The 15307-nt window shown below is 49.0% G+C and overlaps 1 protein-coding gene across 2 annotated transcripts in view; it reads right to left on the bottom strand.

The window, feature by feature from the left end:
* Rhd (Rh blood group, D antigen) overlaps window positions 1–14945 on the bottom strand; it is a 31637-nt gene extending 16692 nt beyond the window's left edge. The window contains exons 1-2 of one of the 2 annotated variants that reach the window (XR_003954896.1): window positions 14736–14941; window positions 2980–3166 (exon numbers count right to left, since the gene is read on the bottom strand). Coding sequence is in view for 1 of the 2 variants with exons in the window: in NM_011270.3 (NP_035400.3) it covers window positions 2980–3166; window positions 14736–14880 (332 nt within the window). In the remaining variant the exon portion in view is untranslated. Of the gene's footprint in view, window positions 1–2979; window positions 3167–14735 lie in introns of both variants that reach the window. The other variant, NM_011270.3, reaches the window with a different exon arrangement.
* Between the last annotated feature and the right edge of the window lie 362 nt (window positions 14946–15307).

The raw sequence follows: 15307 nt of genomic DNA, 5'->3' as shown, positions 1-15307 counted from the left end.
TGACCTATTGGTTTCCCCGGAGCTGGGCCAGGGGTTAGAAGGAAGACATTGTATATGCATATATAATACAAAAATGATTAGCAATGGCAAGCACTTGAAGAGGAAACTCGTAAATTGGGGCAGGCATTATGAAGACTGTCAAATCCTTCCTCTCCTGGACAAGTGTGCAGGTTTGGTGTTGGGATTCGGGTAGAGAAAAACATTGTTGTTGTTATTTTGTTTTGTTTTGTTTTCAAAGTGATTTTGGTTGGCTTGGGAGACACGGGGCTTCCTGAGACAGCTGTGCCAACTGGGCTTATCAGGGAGGGCCTCCAGGGGGAGGTGGCACTGAGCTTTTCTCTGAAGCCTAGGAATTTAATGAAGCTGGCATCCGGATGCTGTTTAGAGGCTGCGGAGATGTCCAAGGTTAAAGGTCAGCCCTCCATCAGCAGGGATTGCTAGGTCGGCACTACGTTCTCTGTAGTGTACAAGAGGCTAGGGAGTCGGAAGGATGGCTAGTACCTACTGATAACAAACATGAGATTCAGGTCCCAGATCTGAAGCCAGATCTAAAGCCAGAGTCCACTCATCTGCACACAGCCTTCCTAGCAATCACTGTTGTTCATGAGGCTCAAAGGTGTGAGGGGAAGGTAAGAGAAGGACATGGGGAAGAGGTCCTGTGTGGACCAGGAGTGACTCAGTATGTGGGGAATCTCGGTGGTCACTGCGACCAGACAGGCTATTCTTGATGAGTGAGTGCTTACTGCTCTGACAAGCTCAGTACAGAAATCACTGGGCAGTGGGCAGTGTGGGAAGACCCTGACATGGGGTGGTTAAAAAGCCTGATTCAGCCGGGCAGTGGTGGCATGTGTTTTAATCCCAGCACTCCAGAGGCAGAGGTAGGAGGATGTCTGTGAGTTCGAAGCCAGCCTGCTCTACAGAGTGAGTTCCAGAACAGCCAGGGCTACACAACAAATGAAACTCTGTCTTGAAAAAATAAGGGGGGGGGGGGGATTTTAAAAGGCTGACTGAGCAATATCGGGACCTTGGATGACTTCCTGTCTAGGATAGAGACAACACCTGGGGAGTTCCGGTAAGAGCAGAATTCTTGAACACACATCAGACACAACAAGGAAGTTGATCACCGCCTGGACTTTCTAGGGAGTCTTCTGACCCCCCACTACCACATAAAAGTAACAGCATACTTGTAATCTCCACACTCAGAAGGCTGAGGCAGGAGGATCTCTTGTGAGAGGAGACCCTCAACTGAGGAACTGTCTCCATCAGATAGGCCTGTGTGTATGTCCATGGGGCATTTTCTTCCAGGCCCCGCCCACCAGGCCTTCCCTCTCGCTGCCCAGTTGATCCACACTGCTTCTGCTAAGTCATTTGCTGATATTTAGAAGCAGCATCCACCATGCACGAAGGACCAGTAAGCCCCCAGGTCTGAGCAAGTACCACGTGGTCGGCATCCTGTGCCAACTGCTGAGGAACCCAGCCTCCAGGATCAAGTAACAGCTGTGTTCTCTGCTCTCAGGGGTGAGATGTCCGTTATCATTATTTTAATGTAATCTAATTATATATATAATTTTTTTTAAAAAATTTTCCGGGGGCTGGTGAGATGGCTCAGTGGGTAAGAGCACCCGACTGCTCTTCCGAAGGTCCAGAGTTCAAATCCCAGCAACCACATGGTGGCTCACAACCATCTGTAACGAGATCTGGCACCCTCCTCTGGTGTGTCTGAAGACAGCTACAGTGTACTTACAGGTAATAAATAAATCTTTAAAAAAAAAAAAAAAATTTTCCAAGACTGGGTTTCTCTGTGTGGCCCCAGCTGTCCTGGAACTCGATCTGTAGACCAGGTTGGCCTCAAACTCACAGAGATCCACCTACCTAGGGCTCCTGAGTGCTGGGATTAAAGGCATGCATAACCAATAACCAGCCACTGTTTTTTGTCTTTAAAGATAGCGCCTCTCTAGGGCTGGTGAGATGGCTCAGCAATTAAGACCACTGACTGCTCTTCTGAAGGTCCTGAGTTCAAATCTCAGCAACCACATGGTGGCTCACAACCATCTGCAACGAGATCTGATGCCCTCTTCTGTTTTGAAAACAGCTACAGTGTACTTTTTTTGCAAGAATTTTTTAAAGATTTATTTATTTTATGTATATGAGTACACTGTAACTGTACTGATAGTTGTGAGGCATCATGTAGTTGCTGGGAATTTTGAATTCAGGACCTCTGCTAGCTCCAGTGGGCCCCACTCGCTCTGGCTCTAAGTACACTGTAGTTGTCTTCAGACGCACCAGAAGAGGGCATCAGATCTCCTTATGGATGGTTGTGAGCCACCATGTGGTTGTGTGGATTTGAACACAGGACCTTCAGGACCTTCAGAAGAGCAGTCAGTGCTCTTAACCACTGACATCTCTCCAGTCCAAATTTAAATTTACTTTTTGGTTGTTGTTGTTTTTTCAAGAGAAGGTTTCTCTGTGTATCCCTGGCTGTCTTGGAACTCACTTTGTAGACCAGGCTGGTCTCAAACTCAGAAATCCACCTGCCTCTGCCTCCGGAGTGCTGGGATTAAAGGGGTGCACCACCACGCCCGGCTTACAGTCTTCTTATATATAATAAATATATATATTTAAAAAAGAGGGGGGCACCTCTCTGGGTGACACTTCTGTATCCTGTTCTGTTTTGTGTGTGTTTATTCCTTTTCTTCTTTTTCCTACTAACCTCTGTCCATTGTTCACAATGACGATCCAAATCATTAATAAACTAGGGAGACTCCCAGGGTGAGCTATAGCTTCAGATCCCTCGGGTAGCACGGGGTTGGCATACCCATACCCAGGAGGGCCAATTAAATTAGATTTTTGTATAAGCAATGAAAATCTTGTAGAAACAGTATATCCTATTTTGTATGACAGAGAGAGGGGGGTCAAGAGGTCATGAACCTTCCCCCTCAGCATTCAAAGCACCCACGTGACCCAGCTCCTTTCAGTTACCTGGACAGATTGTTGATCTTGTTCCATTGGAGGACCTGGCCCAGGAAATGGTCCAGCAAGATTGTTCCCTGCACCCCGAGGGCCAACATGAAGAGGTTGAAGGCCACACTGCTCCAGCTGTGTCTCCGAAAGGACGAGGACAGGAAGCCGAAGCCCAAGGCTGCCATGAGGGTCAAATTCCGGAGGACTGTGAATGAGGAGGGGTGGAGTGGGTGGGGACAAAGGAAGAAAGGTGAGTCGGACACAGTCGCCATTGGACAGGACATCGGAGGTCATTTAAGAGAGCTGAGCCATATTGCCTCTCTTCTTTGGGCCTCAATTTTCTCATCTGAATAATGGGATAATGACTGCTGCGTACCCAGGGCTGAGGTGAGGGTAGATGAGTGAAAGCTGGTAAAGTGGTTCAGGCAGGTATGAGCGCATAGAAAATGGTCAACCGTGATGAGAAATAAACACTATGGTGTGCGCAAGCGCAGACTCGGGGACCCTGTGTCATTGGCATTCAGAGAAGGTAAAATTGCTCTGGGATTATGGGCAGGGCTCTACCACGGTTCCGGTGTGCCCGAAAAGAGAAGGCAGAGGGGGCTCAGAGTTCCTGTGGCCAGAACCAAGTCATCCTCATAAGAAGCAGCTTGGAAAGAAATTATAAAACAGAGCCGGGCATGGCGGCGCACACCTTTAATCCCGATTTCCGAGTTCGAAGCCAGCCTGGTCTACAAAGTGAGTTCCAGGACAGCCAGGACTACACAGAGAAACCCTGTCTCAAAAAAAAAAAAAAAAAAATATATATATATATATATATATATATATATAAAACAAAAGAAGGGGCTGGAGAGATGGCTCAGTGGTTAAGAGCACTGATTGTTCTTCCGAAGGTCCTGAGTTCAAATCCCAGCAACCACATGGTGGCTCACAACCATCCGTAATGAGATCTGATGCCCTCTTCTGGTATGTCTGAAGACAGATACAGTGTACTTACATATAAACAATAAATAAATAAATCTTTAAAAAAAAAAAAAAGTCAAGGGGCTGGTGAGATGGCTCAGTGGGTAAGAGCACCCGACTGCTCTTCCGAAGGTCCAGAGTTCAAATCCCAGCAACCACATGGTGGCTCACAACCATTCGCAACAAGATCTGACTCCCTCTTCTGGAGTGTCTGAAGACAGCTACAGTGTGATTACATATATTAATAAAATAAATCTTTAAAAAAAAAAAAAAGTCAAAACTAAACAAGTGCCGGGCACGGTGGTGCACTCCTTTAATCCCAGCACTTGAGAGGCAGAGGCAGGCTGATTTCTGAGTTCGAGGCCAGCCCGGTCTACAAAGTGAGTTCCAGGACAGCCAGGGCTATACAGAGAAACCCTGTCTGGAAAAACAAAAAACAAAAACTAAAAAACTAAAAAAATAAAAACAAAAAATCTAAACAAGCTGGGTGGCAGAGGCTTGTGAGCCGCAGGAAGAGCTGCCGAGATGGGTCAGTGTGAAAAGATACTTGTCTCACCAGTCTGGGGACCCGAGTTTGACCTCCAAAGTCTATGGTGGAAGGAGTGAATGGACACCGGAAAGTCCATAGATCCTCTGACCTCCACGTGGGTGGGCACTTCCACGCCCATATGATGCACATAGGTGCATTTGTTTGCACACATGCATCCAAAGGATTAAAAGAAGGAAAAAGAAGCTAGATGGTGGTAGCACACACCTCTAATCCCAGCACTCAAGAGGCACAGAGGCAGGAGGATCTCTGAGTTCGAGGCCAGCCTGGAACAGAGCGAGTTCCAGGACAGCCAAGGCCCTGTCTTAGAAGAAAGGAAGCAAAAAAAAAAGGAAGGAAGGAGGGAGGGAAGGAAGGAAGGACCAGGAGGGAAGAGGTGAGCTGGCTCTCTCCCAGTTCTTGTGAGGGACCTGCTGGGCCAGCAGAAAATGCCTTTTCTGGTCTGAGGAGGAGCCGCTGAAGCCGTGAGTTCCGAAGTCACCCTGAGGCCCCAGCAGAGCATGAGAGACTTCTTTAATGTGATTCCAGTTTCTAATAATTAGCACATGTGTGCCAGAACCAGATAATGGTGGCTTCAGTGAGACTGCGCGTACTTTCCACTTTCCAGCTGTGTGGTCTTGGTCTCTCTGAGTTTTAGGGGTGCCCATGCTAAGTGGTTAACGTTTGCTAACAGCCATTGGTGGCTGATCTTGACCTGACTGGACTAAGAGGTGCCCAGAAGATCAGCAAAATATCTCTGTACATTTAACTAAGTATCTTGACTCAGTGCTAAGAATTAGCTATTTCATGTATATGAGTACACTGTAACTGTCTTCAGACACACCAGAAGAGGACATCAGATCCCATCAGATTACAGATGGTTGTGAGCCACCATGTGATTGCTGGGAATTGAACTCATGACCTCTGGAAGAGCAGTCAGAACTCTTAACCACTGAGCCATCTCTCCAGCCTCCCCCCCCCCCCCCCGCCCCCGCACCTCCCCCCCCCCTACCCCTTATTTTCTACTTTCAACTGTTCCTTTTAGGTATTAGCCAGGGCAATGAAGAGGCCAACTGGAAGTTGAAGTCCAACCGGAAGTAAAAGTGGTGCTGAGTGTTGCTCTTACCCTAGACCATTGGTTGAGCCTTCAGCCTAGCTTTAATACCACCTTCTTCCAGCGTTACAGGAACAATAATTGCAGCTTTTCATCGGACACAAATGGGCCGGTGCATGGACCGTGCCTGCACAGATTGTCTCCGCTTTGCAACTTCCTGAGGTTTATTAGAAAATACTCATAACTCAGTTTATCGGCTATCTTCTTTTCATCAGTATGAATTCCTGCCAACAGTTTACAATTGTCTCTAGCTGCATACTCATTTCCCACCATAAAAAAAAAAAAAAAAAAAAAACTCAAGCCGGGTGCTGGAGAGATGGCTGAGTAGTTAAGAGCACTGACTGCTCTTCTAGTCCTGAGTTCAATTCCCGGCAACCACATGGTGGCTCACAACCATCTGTAATGGATCTGATGCCCTCTTCTGTTGTGTCTGAGGACAGCGACAGTATACTTACGTACATAAAATAAGTAAATCTTGAAAAAAAATTGATCCTCCTGCCTCTGGCCCTTTAGCCACCTGTCTCTGCCACCACAACAGGTGAAATATTTTAAAATAATAGATGGGCATGAGTTTTTTGTTTTGTTTTGTTTTGTTTTGTTTTGTTTTTTAGATTTCTCCAGCCCAGGATCAGAAATTTAAAGCCATTCTAAAACATACTTGGGGTCAGGGGGAGGGAGGTGGCTCAGTGGTTAAGAGCATTTCCTACCCTTGCAGCAGACTCAGGTTTAGTTGCCAGCACCTATGTGATGGTGGCCCACAACCCCTGTGACGTCATTTCTAGGGGATCTGATGCTCTCCTCTTGCCTCAGCAGGCTCTAAGCATGCATATGGTGCAGACACACATGTAGGCAAAACACATGAAGAAAAAAGAAAAAGAACCATTAAAAAACCATTAAAAAAAAAAATCGCCGGGCAGTGGTGGTGCACGCCTTTAATCCCAGCACTTGGGAGGCAGAGGCAGGTGGATTTCTGAGTTCGAGGCCAGCCTGGTCTACAAAGTGAGTTCCAGGACAACCAGGGCTACACAGAGAAACCCTGTCTCAAAACAAACAAACAAACAAACAAACAAACAAACAAAACAAAAAACAAACAAACCCCACAAAAAACAAAACAAAAAAAAAACAAAAAAAAACCAAAAATCCCCACATTGTCACCCAAACCAACTCCAACTCACTGTGGGGCCTTGGCACAGTGGGAAGAGGGAGGGGGGGACAGTTTGAGGACAGAAAGCCATCAGATGTTGTTCATCTGTCCCTAGGCTTATATTTACATACATCCACACAAGCCTCCACAGTGGGCTGTCTCAGAATTCCAAAGTCTCAGGGTGACAGTGTATGTTCATCTTCACTTTTGACCTCATGCACGGTGTGAAAATGCCACCCAGGACAGTGGCAAAGCTCTCAAAGAGGCCCTCCCTGCTGGCTACCCCAAGGAAGGTTCTTCCTAAAGAATGTTCTCTGCCCCAGATGTCTGGACCCCAGTGCAGTGGATCAGGCCTTTCTGTCTCCAGGGAGGGAGGGAGGAAGGCCAAGGCATCACTCTCACTAGTCTGATGGTCCCCAGCAACTGCTCTGAACACTCTCATCTTTTCCTCAGTCCACTTCCTGCTCAGAGCCAGTCTCCAATCAGGCTCAGTGCCCGCAAGGGCTGCCAAGACCCTCAGGGGTCTAAGGTGTCAGGTCCCAGGGAAACCATGGACAAGTACTAACCCAGGTGCCTATTAGCATACCAAAGTGCACACCTCCAGGCTTGAGAGGCACCGAGTCATCCCAGGTCTCCTCATCCCTCCTCCTTATCCAGCCCAGTGGGCTTCCCTTCCCTTCCCCCACCTTCTCTTTCCTATATAACCCTGACATTGTGTTCTCTTGGCTCTCTCTCTCTCTCTCTCTCTAGCTCTCTCTCTCTCTCTCCCTCTCCATCTCTCTTGCTGTACTCTTCCTCAGATCTACAATAAAAAAAACCTCTCCTAGTGCTGTCCCAAGCACTTAAGAGGCAGAGGCAAGAAGCAGATCTCTGAATTCAAGGCCACACAGGTCTACAGAGTGAATTCCAGGACAATCAGGGCTACACAGAGAAACCCTGTCTCTAAAACCCAAATACCCCACCCCCATAACAACAACAACAACAACAACACAAAACTCCCTAGCTTGCTTTCTTCCTCCTTTTCCTTCACAGACCAGAGATAAGCTGACTCACCTGGTTTTGAACCAAGGCCGGAAACCCGCTCGAGGTGTTTGTTTTACATATCAAAATGAACCTGGCCTGCAGGTTCTCCAAACATCCCTCCATCCGGACTTGGCATACCCTGCCCCCCACCCTGAACTTTACAGGCTAGAGGCTGGGCTGCCCTTCCCCACAGAGGCTCTTCTTCTTCTTCTTCTTCTTCTTCTTCTTCTTCTTCTTCTTCTTCTTCTTCTTCTTCTTCTTCTTCTTCTTCTCCTTCTCCTTCTCCTTCTCCTTCTCCTTCTCCTTCTCCTTCTCCTTCTCCTTCTCCTTCTCCTTCTCCTTCTCCTCCTCCTCCTCCTCCTCCTCCTCCTCCTCCTCCTCCTCCTCCTCCTCCTCCTCCTCCTCCTCCTCCTTCTCCTTCTCCTTCTTCTTCTTTTCCTTCTTCTTCTTCTTCCTCTTTTTCTCTCTCTTTCTCCCCACCCCCACCCCATTCTCTCTCCCCATGGTGACTTCTCTGGCCTCTGTCCTTGGGGCCAGTGACCTCATCCAAGAGCTGCTTCCCAATAAGCCTGTTGTCAATATATTCTAATCTGGCTTGAATTGGTTCATCTCACCAGCCTAGAAATAACCTATCAGTTATTACTACGATAAACCACCATTAAACTGTGTGCTGGACACTCCAGCCTTCTGTGTACAGGCAGTGAGCCCCTGAGGACTCAGCCGCATGACAATCTGCTCAATTGGGATTTTGGCAATTTCTTTCCCAAATCCTAGCCAAAAGGATGCCAACAAATGGGATTTCAAATGGGTGAGACATATTTTCCCACCTTCTGTGTGCAGTGAGTCTCTGAGGGGATTTGGGCCAGTGGAAGGAAAGTGTTTCTGACCAGGAACTGGCTTGTGGAGAGAGCTATTTACTAATCAGTCACCAGAAGAAGAAGTCACCTGGCCTCAGTCTTAGCTCTGCACACATGGTGGACACTCTCATCACTGGAAAGTGCCTTTGGTGTCAGAGGTCATTGAAAGTCACTTCCCCTGGAGGACACACACAGGGTCAGTGGGTGATGACACCCCTGTTATGCAGGAGGTGGCCAAGGATCAAGGATGGCCCTACCATCTGGTGCCTTAAGGACTGGCATTCAGTAGTCCCTACCTTCTCTCCCCTGATGTGGGAGGAAGGTTGCAGTGTGGGGTCCCTTTTCTCCTGTCCATCTTGGTGATGCTACGGGACAAGGCAAGGAACACCTCACATCCTTTGCACATCCCCTGAGGATGGTTCAAATTCCTCAGGAGCCAAGCCTGAAGTGTGTGTGTGTGTGTGTGTGTGTGTGTGTGTGTGCGCGCGCGAAGTTGCGATATACATTTAAGACTGAAAACTGTAGCCAAGCAAAAACCATTCCCCTGGAAATGTGTACAGCCCTTGGCTGCACAGCGCTCTGAAACAAACCTGTCCGGCCCTGGGCATCAAGACAGTGCCACTGCAGGTTGCGAGGTCTTGACTTGCTTGGGGCCACACAGCACCCCTGTACTGAACTCGCCTCTGGTCTGGGACAGTGAGTGCTTTTCTGCCAGGTAGGCAGGCTCTAGCTCTGTTGTGCGCCACATTAGGTAAAAGGATCTTAGGCAAGTCTTTGGTCCTTTCTGAGCCCCAGTTTCCCTCTCTGGAAACCATAGGGTTGGGCTTGTCAGTGTCTGTGCCCTTAAAGCCCTGGAACATTCTGAAGGGGCTAGGGGAGGGTAGAGAGGAAGGGAGTAGAGCTGAGCCTGAAGATTAGAAATTAAGGGGTGGGGCGAGGCAGTTCCTGGCTCAGCTGCCAGGAATGGGGTCTCTTGGCTTTCCTACTCGCCCCTGACCCCCAACTTCCTATTGGCTTCACAGGGTCCCAAAGCAGGAATGGGTGCCTTAGGCTGGAAGAAGAGACTGAGGGAAACAGTTCCCAGACGCTCTGTCGCCGTTTCTGGAACCCCGGCAGTCAGTCCAGCTCTTCAGCGATAACATCTGGCCTCGGGCGCCCTCCCTGCTCCCCCACCTCCATCCCCGAAGCCTAGCTTTTCCCATTTCCTCTCCTGAGGCTCAGACTCACTTTTCTCCCGGCTCACTCCCGCCCCTTCCCGAACCCGCCATCCCAGGGCTGCGTCCTGCCCAGAGACTTGGGCACCTCCACCTCAGCCACCGCCGCACCAGCCAGGGCTGATAAACTGGTGGATTGACAGGTGTTCGGAGTTTGATAAGGAGCTGAGAGGACTGGGTGGGGGAGAAGTTTCATTGCGTGCTGGAAGTGAAATGTCAGGCCTTCCTTCTGGGAGGTAAGAAAGTACCTCTGAGCACAGCCACAAAGCCATGGAAGCAGTCTCCAGCATCCTCATGGCCGGACCCAGGTCTCCACCGCAGTTTGTGATAATCACCGGTTATTTTTCCCGTTTTACACATGGAGGAAGGGAGGCACAGAGGGCTGCTGTGACTAGCACAGGTGACACAGCTGCTAAAAGGAGATTCGAACTCCATATACACTCTTGCCATTTGCAGGGAGACCTGAATTTGCATGTCAGGGTTAAGGCCCTGTTTTCTCTGTGCCCCAGCTCCCTGGTCTGTAAAAATGGATGTCGACACCTGCTCACTGGCTCCTAAAAGGTCTGGTGCTGTGACAGGAGCACACTCACCTGTCATACATTAGATATATTACCGAAGCTCACCCCTTAAATTTTTCCACGGAGACCTCTTCCCTTTTCTCCTTCGGGGCCTGCCCACCCACCCTATCCCCTCCTGATAGTTCAAGGAAACAAGACATAGGGGAGGAGGAACTCTTCAGCTTCCCCCTCCCTCTCCCTCTCCCCTCCCCTTCAACTGCCCCTCCCCCCTCGCCCCCAGCACTGTTTCCGTCCGCGTCCGTGGAGTCTCTGCTCCCTCCTGTCTGTCTCTCCATCACAGGAGCAGTCTGGGAATAGAGATACAGCTTTCCCCGAGCTGGAGGTACCAGGTGTGGGGTGCTGACTCATCACTGAAGAACCCCTCTTGTTTCCCCATAATCCTGTCACCTCCCTGAGGAGAGCAGGGACCAATGGTGGCTTCCTAAGCAAAGGTCCCAAGAGATAGTTCCCTAGTTTGGCAGTCTTAGGATGGGGCTGTCTCTGGTAAACTGTTCCAGATGGCCCCCAGCGGAGCACGCCTCTGGGTGTAGTTTGCTCCCCCGTGAGTAGGGACCTTGTAATTAGCCTTAGACAATGGGGTATCAGGAGACATTGTATAAATGCTTCCCTCCACTTCATTCTCCTTTGCTGCCTAAGGCTGCCAGGTGAAGTCTGAGATAGCCTGATACTCCCAGCCCACACCAATGCTTGCTGTGGGGAAATGGGGCCAGGTGGAGCCATCTTGCCCCAGCTAAACTCCTAGGTTTAGGATAGATGAGTGACCCCAAATGAAGCTGCCAAATGAGTAATACTCACTTGCTGAGCCACAGAATTATGGTCGTGGGTAAGTGACATGGTTGCCCTTTCCCGCCCCTGCCTATCCTAGAACTCGAGCTCTGTAGACCGGCTGACCTCGAACTCAGAGATCCACCCGCGTCTGCCTCCCAAGTGCTGGGATAAAAGGCGTAGGGCACCCCAACATTACCCGGCTTGACACGGCTGCTTTTTTTAAGGCACTAAAGTTGGGGATGGTTGATACACAGCTATAGATGACCAATAGATTCTGCTCTCCTTAAGTATCTCACAAACACATCTCCGCTTTTAACCCAGAAGGAACAAAACACTGTTGGCTTACACACCTGGTTGCTGTTTTTGTGTTTCTTTAAGAACTGGTGAAGTGTGGTGGTTTGAATGAGAATAGACTCCACGTGCTCTTACATATGAGTAACTGGTCCTTCATTGGTGGACTCTTTGAGAATGGTTAGGAGGTGTGGCCTTGTTGGAGGAGGGGTGTTATAGCTTCAGCCTTTGAGGCTTCAAAAGTCTCTTGCTGCCGGGCAGTGGTGGCGCCCGCTTTTAATCCCAGCACTCGGCAGGCAGAGGCAGGCGGATCTCTGAGTTCGAGGCCAGCCTGGTCTACAGAGTAAGTTCCTGGACAGCCAGGGCTACACAGAGAAACCCTGTCTCGTAAAACCAAAAATAGTCTCTTGCCATCCCTGGCACACACTCGGCCTGCTGGAGGTCTGAGATTTGAGTTTCCAACTGTTCCTACCTCTGTGCCCTTGTTCCACCATCGGACGCTAACCATCCAATCTGATGCTTTCTTTCATAAATTGCCTCCAGCATGGCGTTTCATCACAGCAACGGAAACTGATGTACGCAGCTGTCACCCAATCACCTGTCTGCCATCATCCCTGCCCACCTGCCTCTTTTTCACCAAGTGTAGGCTTATCTCCTACATGGGGCTTGAATCAGACTCCTTGCTCCTGCTTTCTCACCCTTGCCCATTTGGCTCCATTACGGGCAGCCCAGACGTGATTAGCAGAGTAAGACACACGCAGCCTGGAAGATGCCCAGGACAGACAGTCCTTAGAAGTTGCTGGAAGACAGCATTAGCACTCCACCTTATTTTTTACCTAAAAGATGATGGTCTTTATCTATCTATGCATGTTAATTTTTTCTATTTCTTTCTTTTCTTTTTTTTCTTTCTTTCTCTCTCTTTCTTCTTTTCTTTCTCTCTCTCTCGCTCTTTCTTTCTTTCTTTCTTTTTCTTTTTTTGGTTTTTCGAGACAGGGTTTCTCTGTGTAGCCCTGCCTGTCCTGGAACTCACTCTGTAGACCAGGCTGGCCTTAAATTCATAGAGATCCACCTGCCTCTGCCCTCTGAGCGCTAGGATTAAAGGGGTGTGCCATTCTGCCCTGCTTTGAAAATTTTTTTACATGATAATTCTTTCAATCCTTTTTATTTATTCAATAATAATAATGATGATTATTATTGTTTGTGAGGGAGTTGGGGTGCAGGGTTTAGAAGGAGACCATTAGAGGGTATTAGATGCCCTATAGCTGGAGTTATAAATGGACATGGTAGAAACTGAACCTGTGTCCTCTGGCTTTAACCCCTGTGCCACCTCTCCAGCTTTTTGAAATTTTCTGTTGCATTACAGAATTTTGAAGAATTACATTCATCCAGCCGGGCATGGTGGCACACGCCTTCAATCCCAGCACTTGGGAGGCAGAGGCAGGCAGATTTCTGAGGTCGAAGCCAGCCTGGTCTATAAAGTGAGTTCCAGGACAACCAGGGCTGCACAGAGAAAAAAAGAATTACATTCATCCATTCATTCCTTCCTTTGTTTGTTTGTTTAGGACATACAGAAATTGGGGTCAGGGCTGGAGAGATGGCTCAGTGGTTAAGAACACTTCCGGAACTCTTCAAGAGGTCCTGAGTTCAAATCTCAGCAACCACATGGTGGCTCACAACCATCTGTAATGGGATCTGATGCCTTTTTTTGGTATGTCTGAAGACAGCTGCAGGGTACTCATATGAAGAAGAAGAAGAAGAAGAGGAAGAAGAAGAAGAAGAAAAAGAAGAAGAAGAAGAAGAAGAAGAAGAAGAAGAAGAAGAAGAAGAAGAAGAAGAAGAAGAAGAAGAAGAAGAAGAAGAAGTAGTTGGGGTCAACTTGCAGGTATCAGTTGGCCTGGGTGGTTTCCACAACTGTCAGTCTGATGTTCTCTTAGGTGATGCTGGGCCAGTGACAATATCAGAGTACCTAGTTCCTCAGTGAGAAACGGAGGACATAGCAGACTGCTTCATTGGGTTATCATGAGGGACCAATAGGAAGCTGTTTGGATAGTGGCTTGTATACAGCAAGTGCTGTAGACCAGCTGCACGATCCATGTGTCCAGACCTCACGGTGCATGCAATACTTAGCTTAGTGGAGAAACAGGAAGGGACGAAGTTAAAATGAACATTTGGGTTGGACGTAAGAGAAATGAATGAACCTGGTGGTGGTGGCACACACCTTTAATCCCAGCATTCTGGAGACTGAAGCAAGCAGATCTCTGAGCTCAAAGCCTGCCTGGTCCACAGAGTGCATTCTAGGACAGCCAGAGTCACACAGGGAAACCCTGTCTCAAAAAATGCGCACACACAAAGAAAAGGAAGGAGAACTGTGCAGGAGCCCCTGAAAGGACTCCTCTGCTTCCAGCTAACTGGCTCAGGCTGCAGCTCTGTCTCAGGGACACCACCCCTTGGGAACACCCCTCGAGGGGCCCATCTGTTTATCATGAGCATTCTGTCAGCCAGGGAGAGCAGAGGCCTCAGGCGTGTTGGGATGTTTTGTACAGGAGCAAGCACACACCACTGTGGACATGGGACTTGTTTAGGTTGTTCTCATCACGGCCACACGTACAATAAACCGTCATTCCCCAGCAGCCACTCTTTCTTGGCTCTGGATTTGAACCCTAAGCAGGCTTTCCAACTCTGGAGGGAAGGCAGGAAAAGGGGACATGAAATATAGAAGAGAGCCAGCAAGCAGAGGGCGGGGTGAGGGGGCTCTTTTTGCAGAGGACCAGTGTTTGGCTCCCAGCATCCCACTCTGGGTGGCTCATTATTGTAACACCAGTTCCTAGGGGATGATGCAGTGCCCTCCCCACCACACCACGGGGAGCTACATTCATATGCACCCCCACATGGGACACATACATCTAATTAAGAATCATAAAAATAACTTTTTTTTTTAAAGAAAAAGGAAGGAGTAACAGATTCCCCACCACACAGCACAACACAACCAACATGACAGACGTGGCCACAAAGGAGAGAGCGTTGGGCAGAGCATTGTAAAGACCATTTGCACAGGGGATTCGGGAGTACAGACAAGCAGATCCTCAGTACTGTGCTGGCAAATCCAGGTGAGGCTCTTGGAAGAGAGAAATCCTAGGCCACCCCCAAAGCCCAGCCCACACTGTCTCCCTGCAACCAGTGGAAGAGCTGGAACTCCTCTCCTTGGGAATAGTGTAAAACAGGTGCCCCTGTGCCCTTGGGGAGCCGCAGACCTCCCCTACCCTTGGGCAATTTGACCCCTCCCCCGGGCCCCTCACCTTGATAGCTCGCCATGAACCTGTGATCCACCTGGGCTGTGTCGTGGGGGATGAAAAAACAGAAGAGGAGACTAAAAGCTGTCTGTAGCTCCAAGGCCCACAGGGGCAGGCAGCAGCGGAGGGACCGTGGGTACTTAGAGCCCATCTTGTGTCTGTTGCTGTGCCCGGGTTCTGCCAGCTGCAGGCTTCACGGGTGTCCCCCACGCCCACTTGAAGGAGCGATAGGGAGAGACACCCGCCAAAGGTCTTATCTCAGGCTGCCGGGCTGGCCTAGCTCGGAGGGATGTCATGGGAGGAAGAAGCAACATTTATTCAGTATGGTTGTTCATTCAGTCCGTCCTGGCTGGATTCCTGTTGGGAGCTTCTACTGGGCTTGGTTTTTTTTGTTTTTTTTTTTTGTTTTTTTGTTTTTTTCCATTGTATTCTATTGGTCTTTTTTGAGCTAGGGTATCTCTATGTAGTCCTGGCTTGGAAGTCACTGTGTAGACCAGACTGATTACGGACTTATAGGAATTCTCGGGCTTCTGTCTCCTGAGTGCTAGGATTACAGGCAAGCACCACCATGCGGGGCT

The sequence above is a fragment of the Mus musculus genome, chromosome 4 (genome assembly GCF_000001635.26).
Source record: "Mus musculus strain C57BL/6J chromosome 4, GRCm38.p6 C57BL/6J".
NCBI classification, from domain to species: domain Eukaryota; kingdom Metazoa; phylum Chordata; class Mammalia; order Rodentia; family Muridae; genus Mus; species Mus musculus.
The sequence above is the reverse complement of the archived record's forward strand: the minus strand, read 5'-3'. Positions and strand labels throughout refer to the sequence as shown.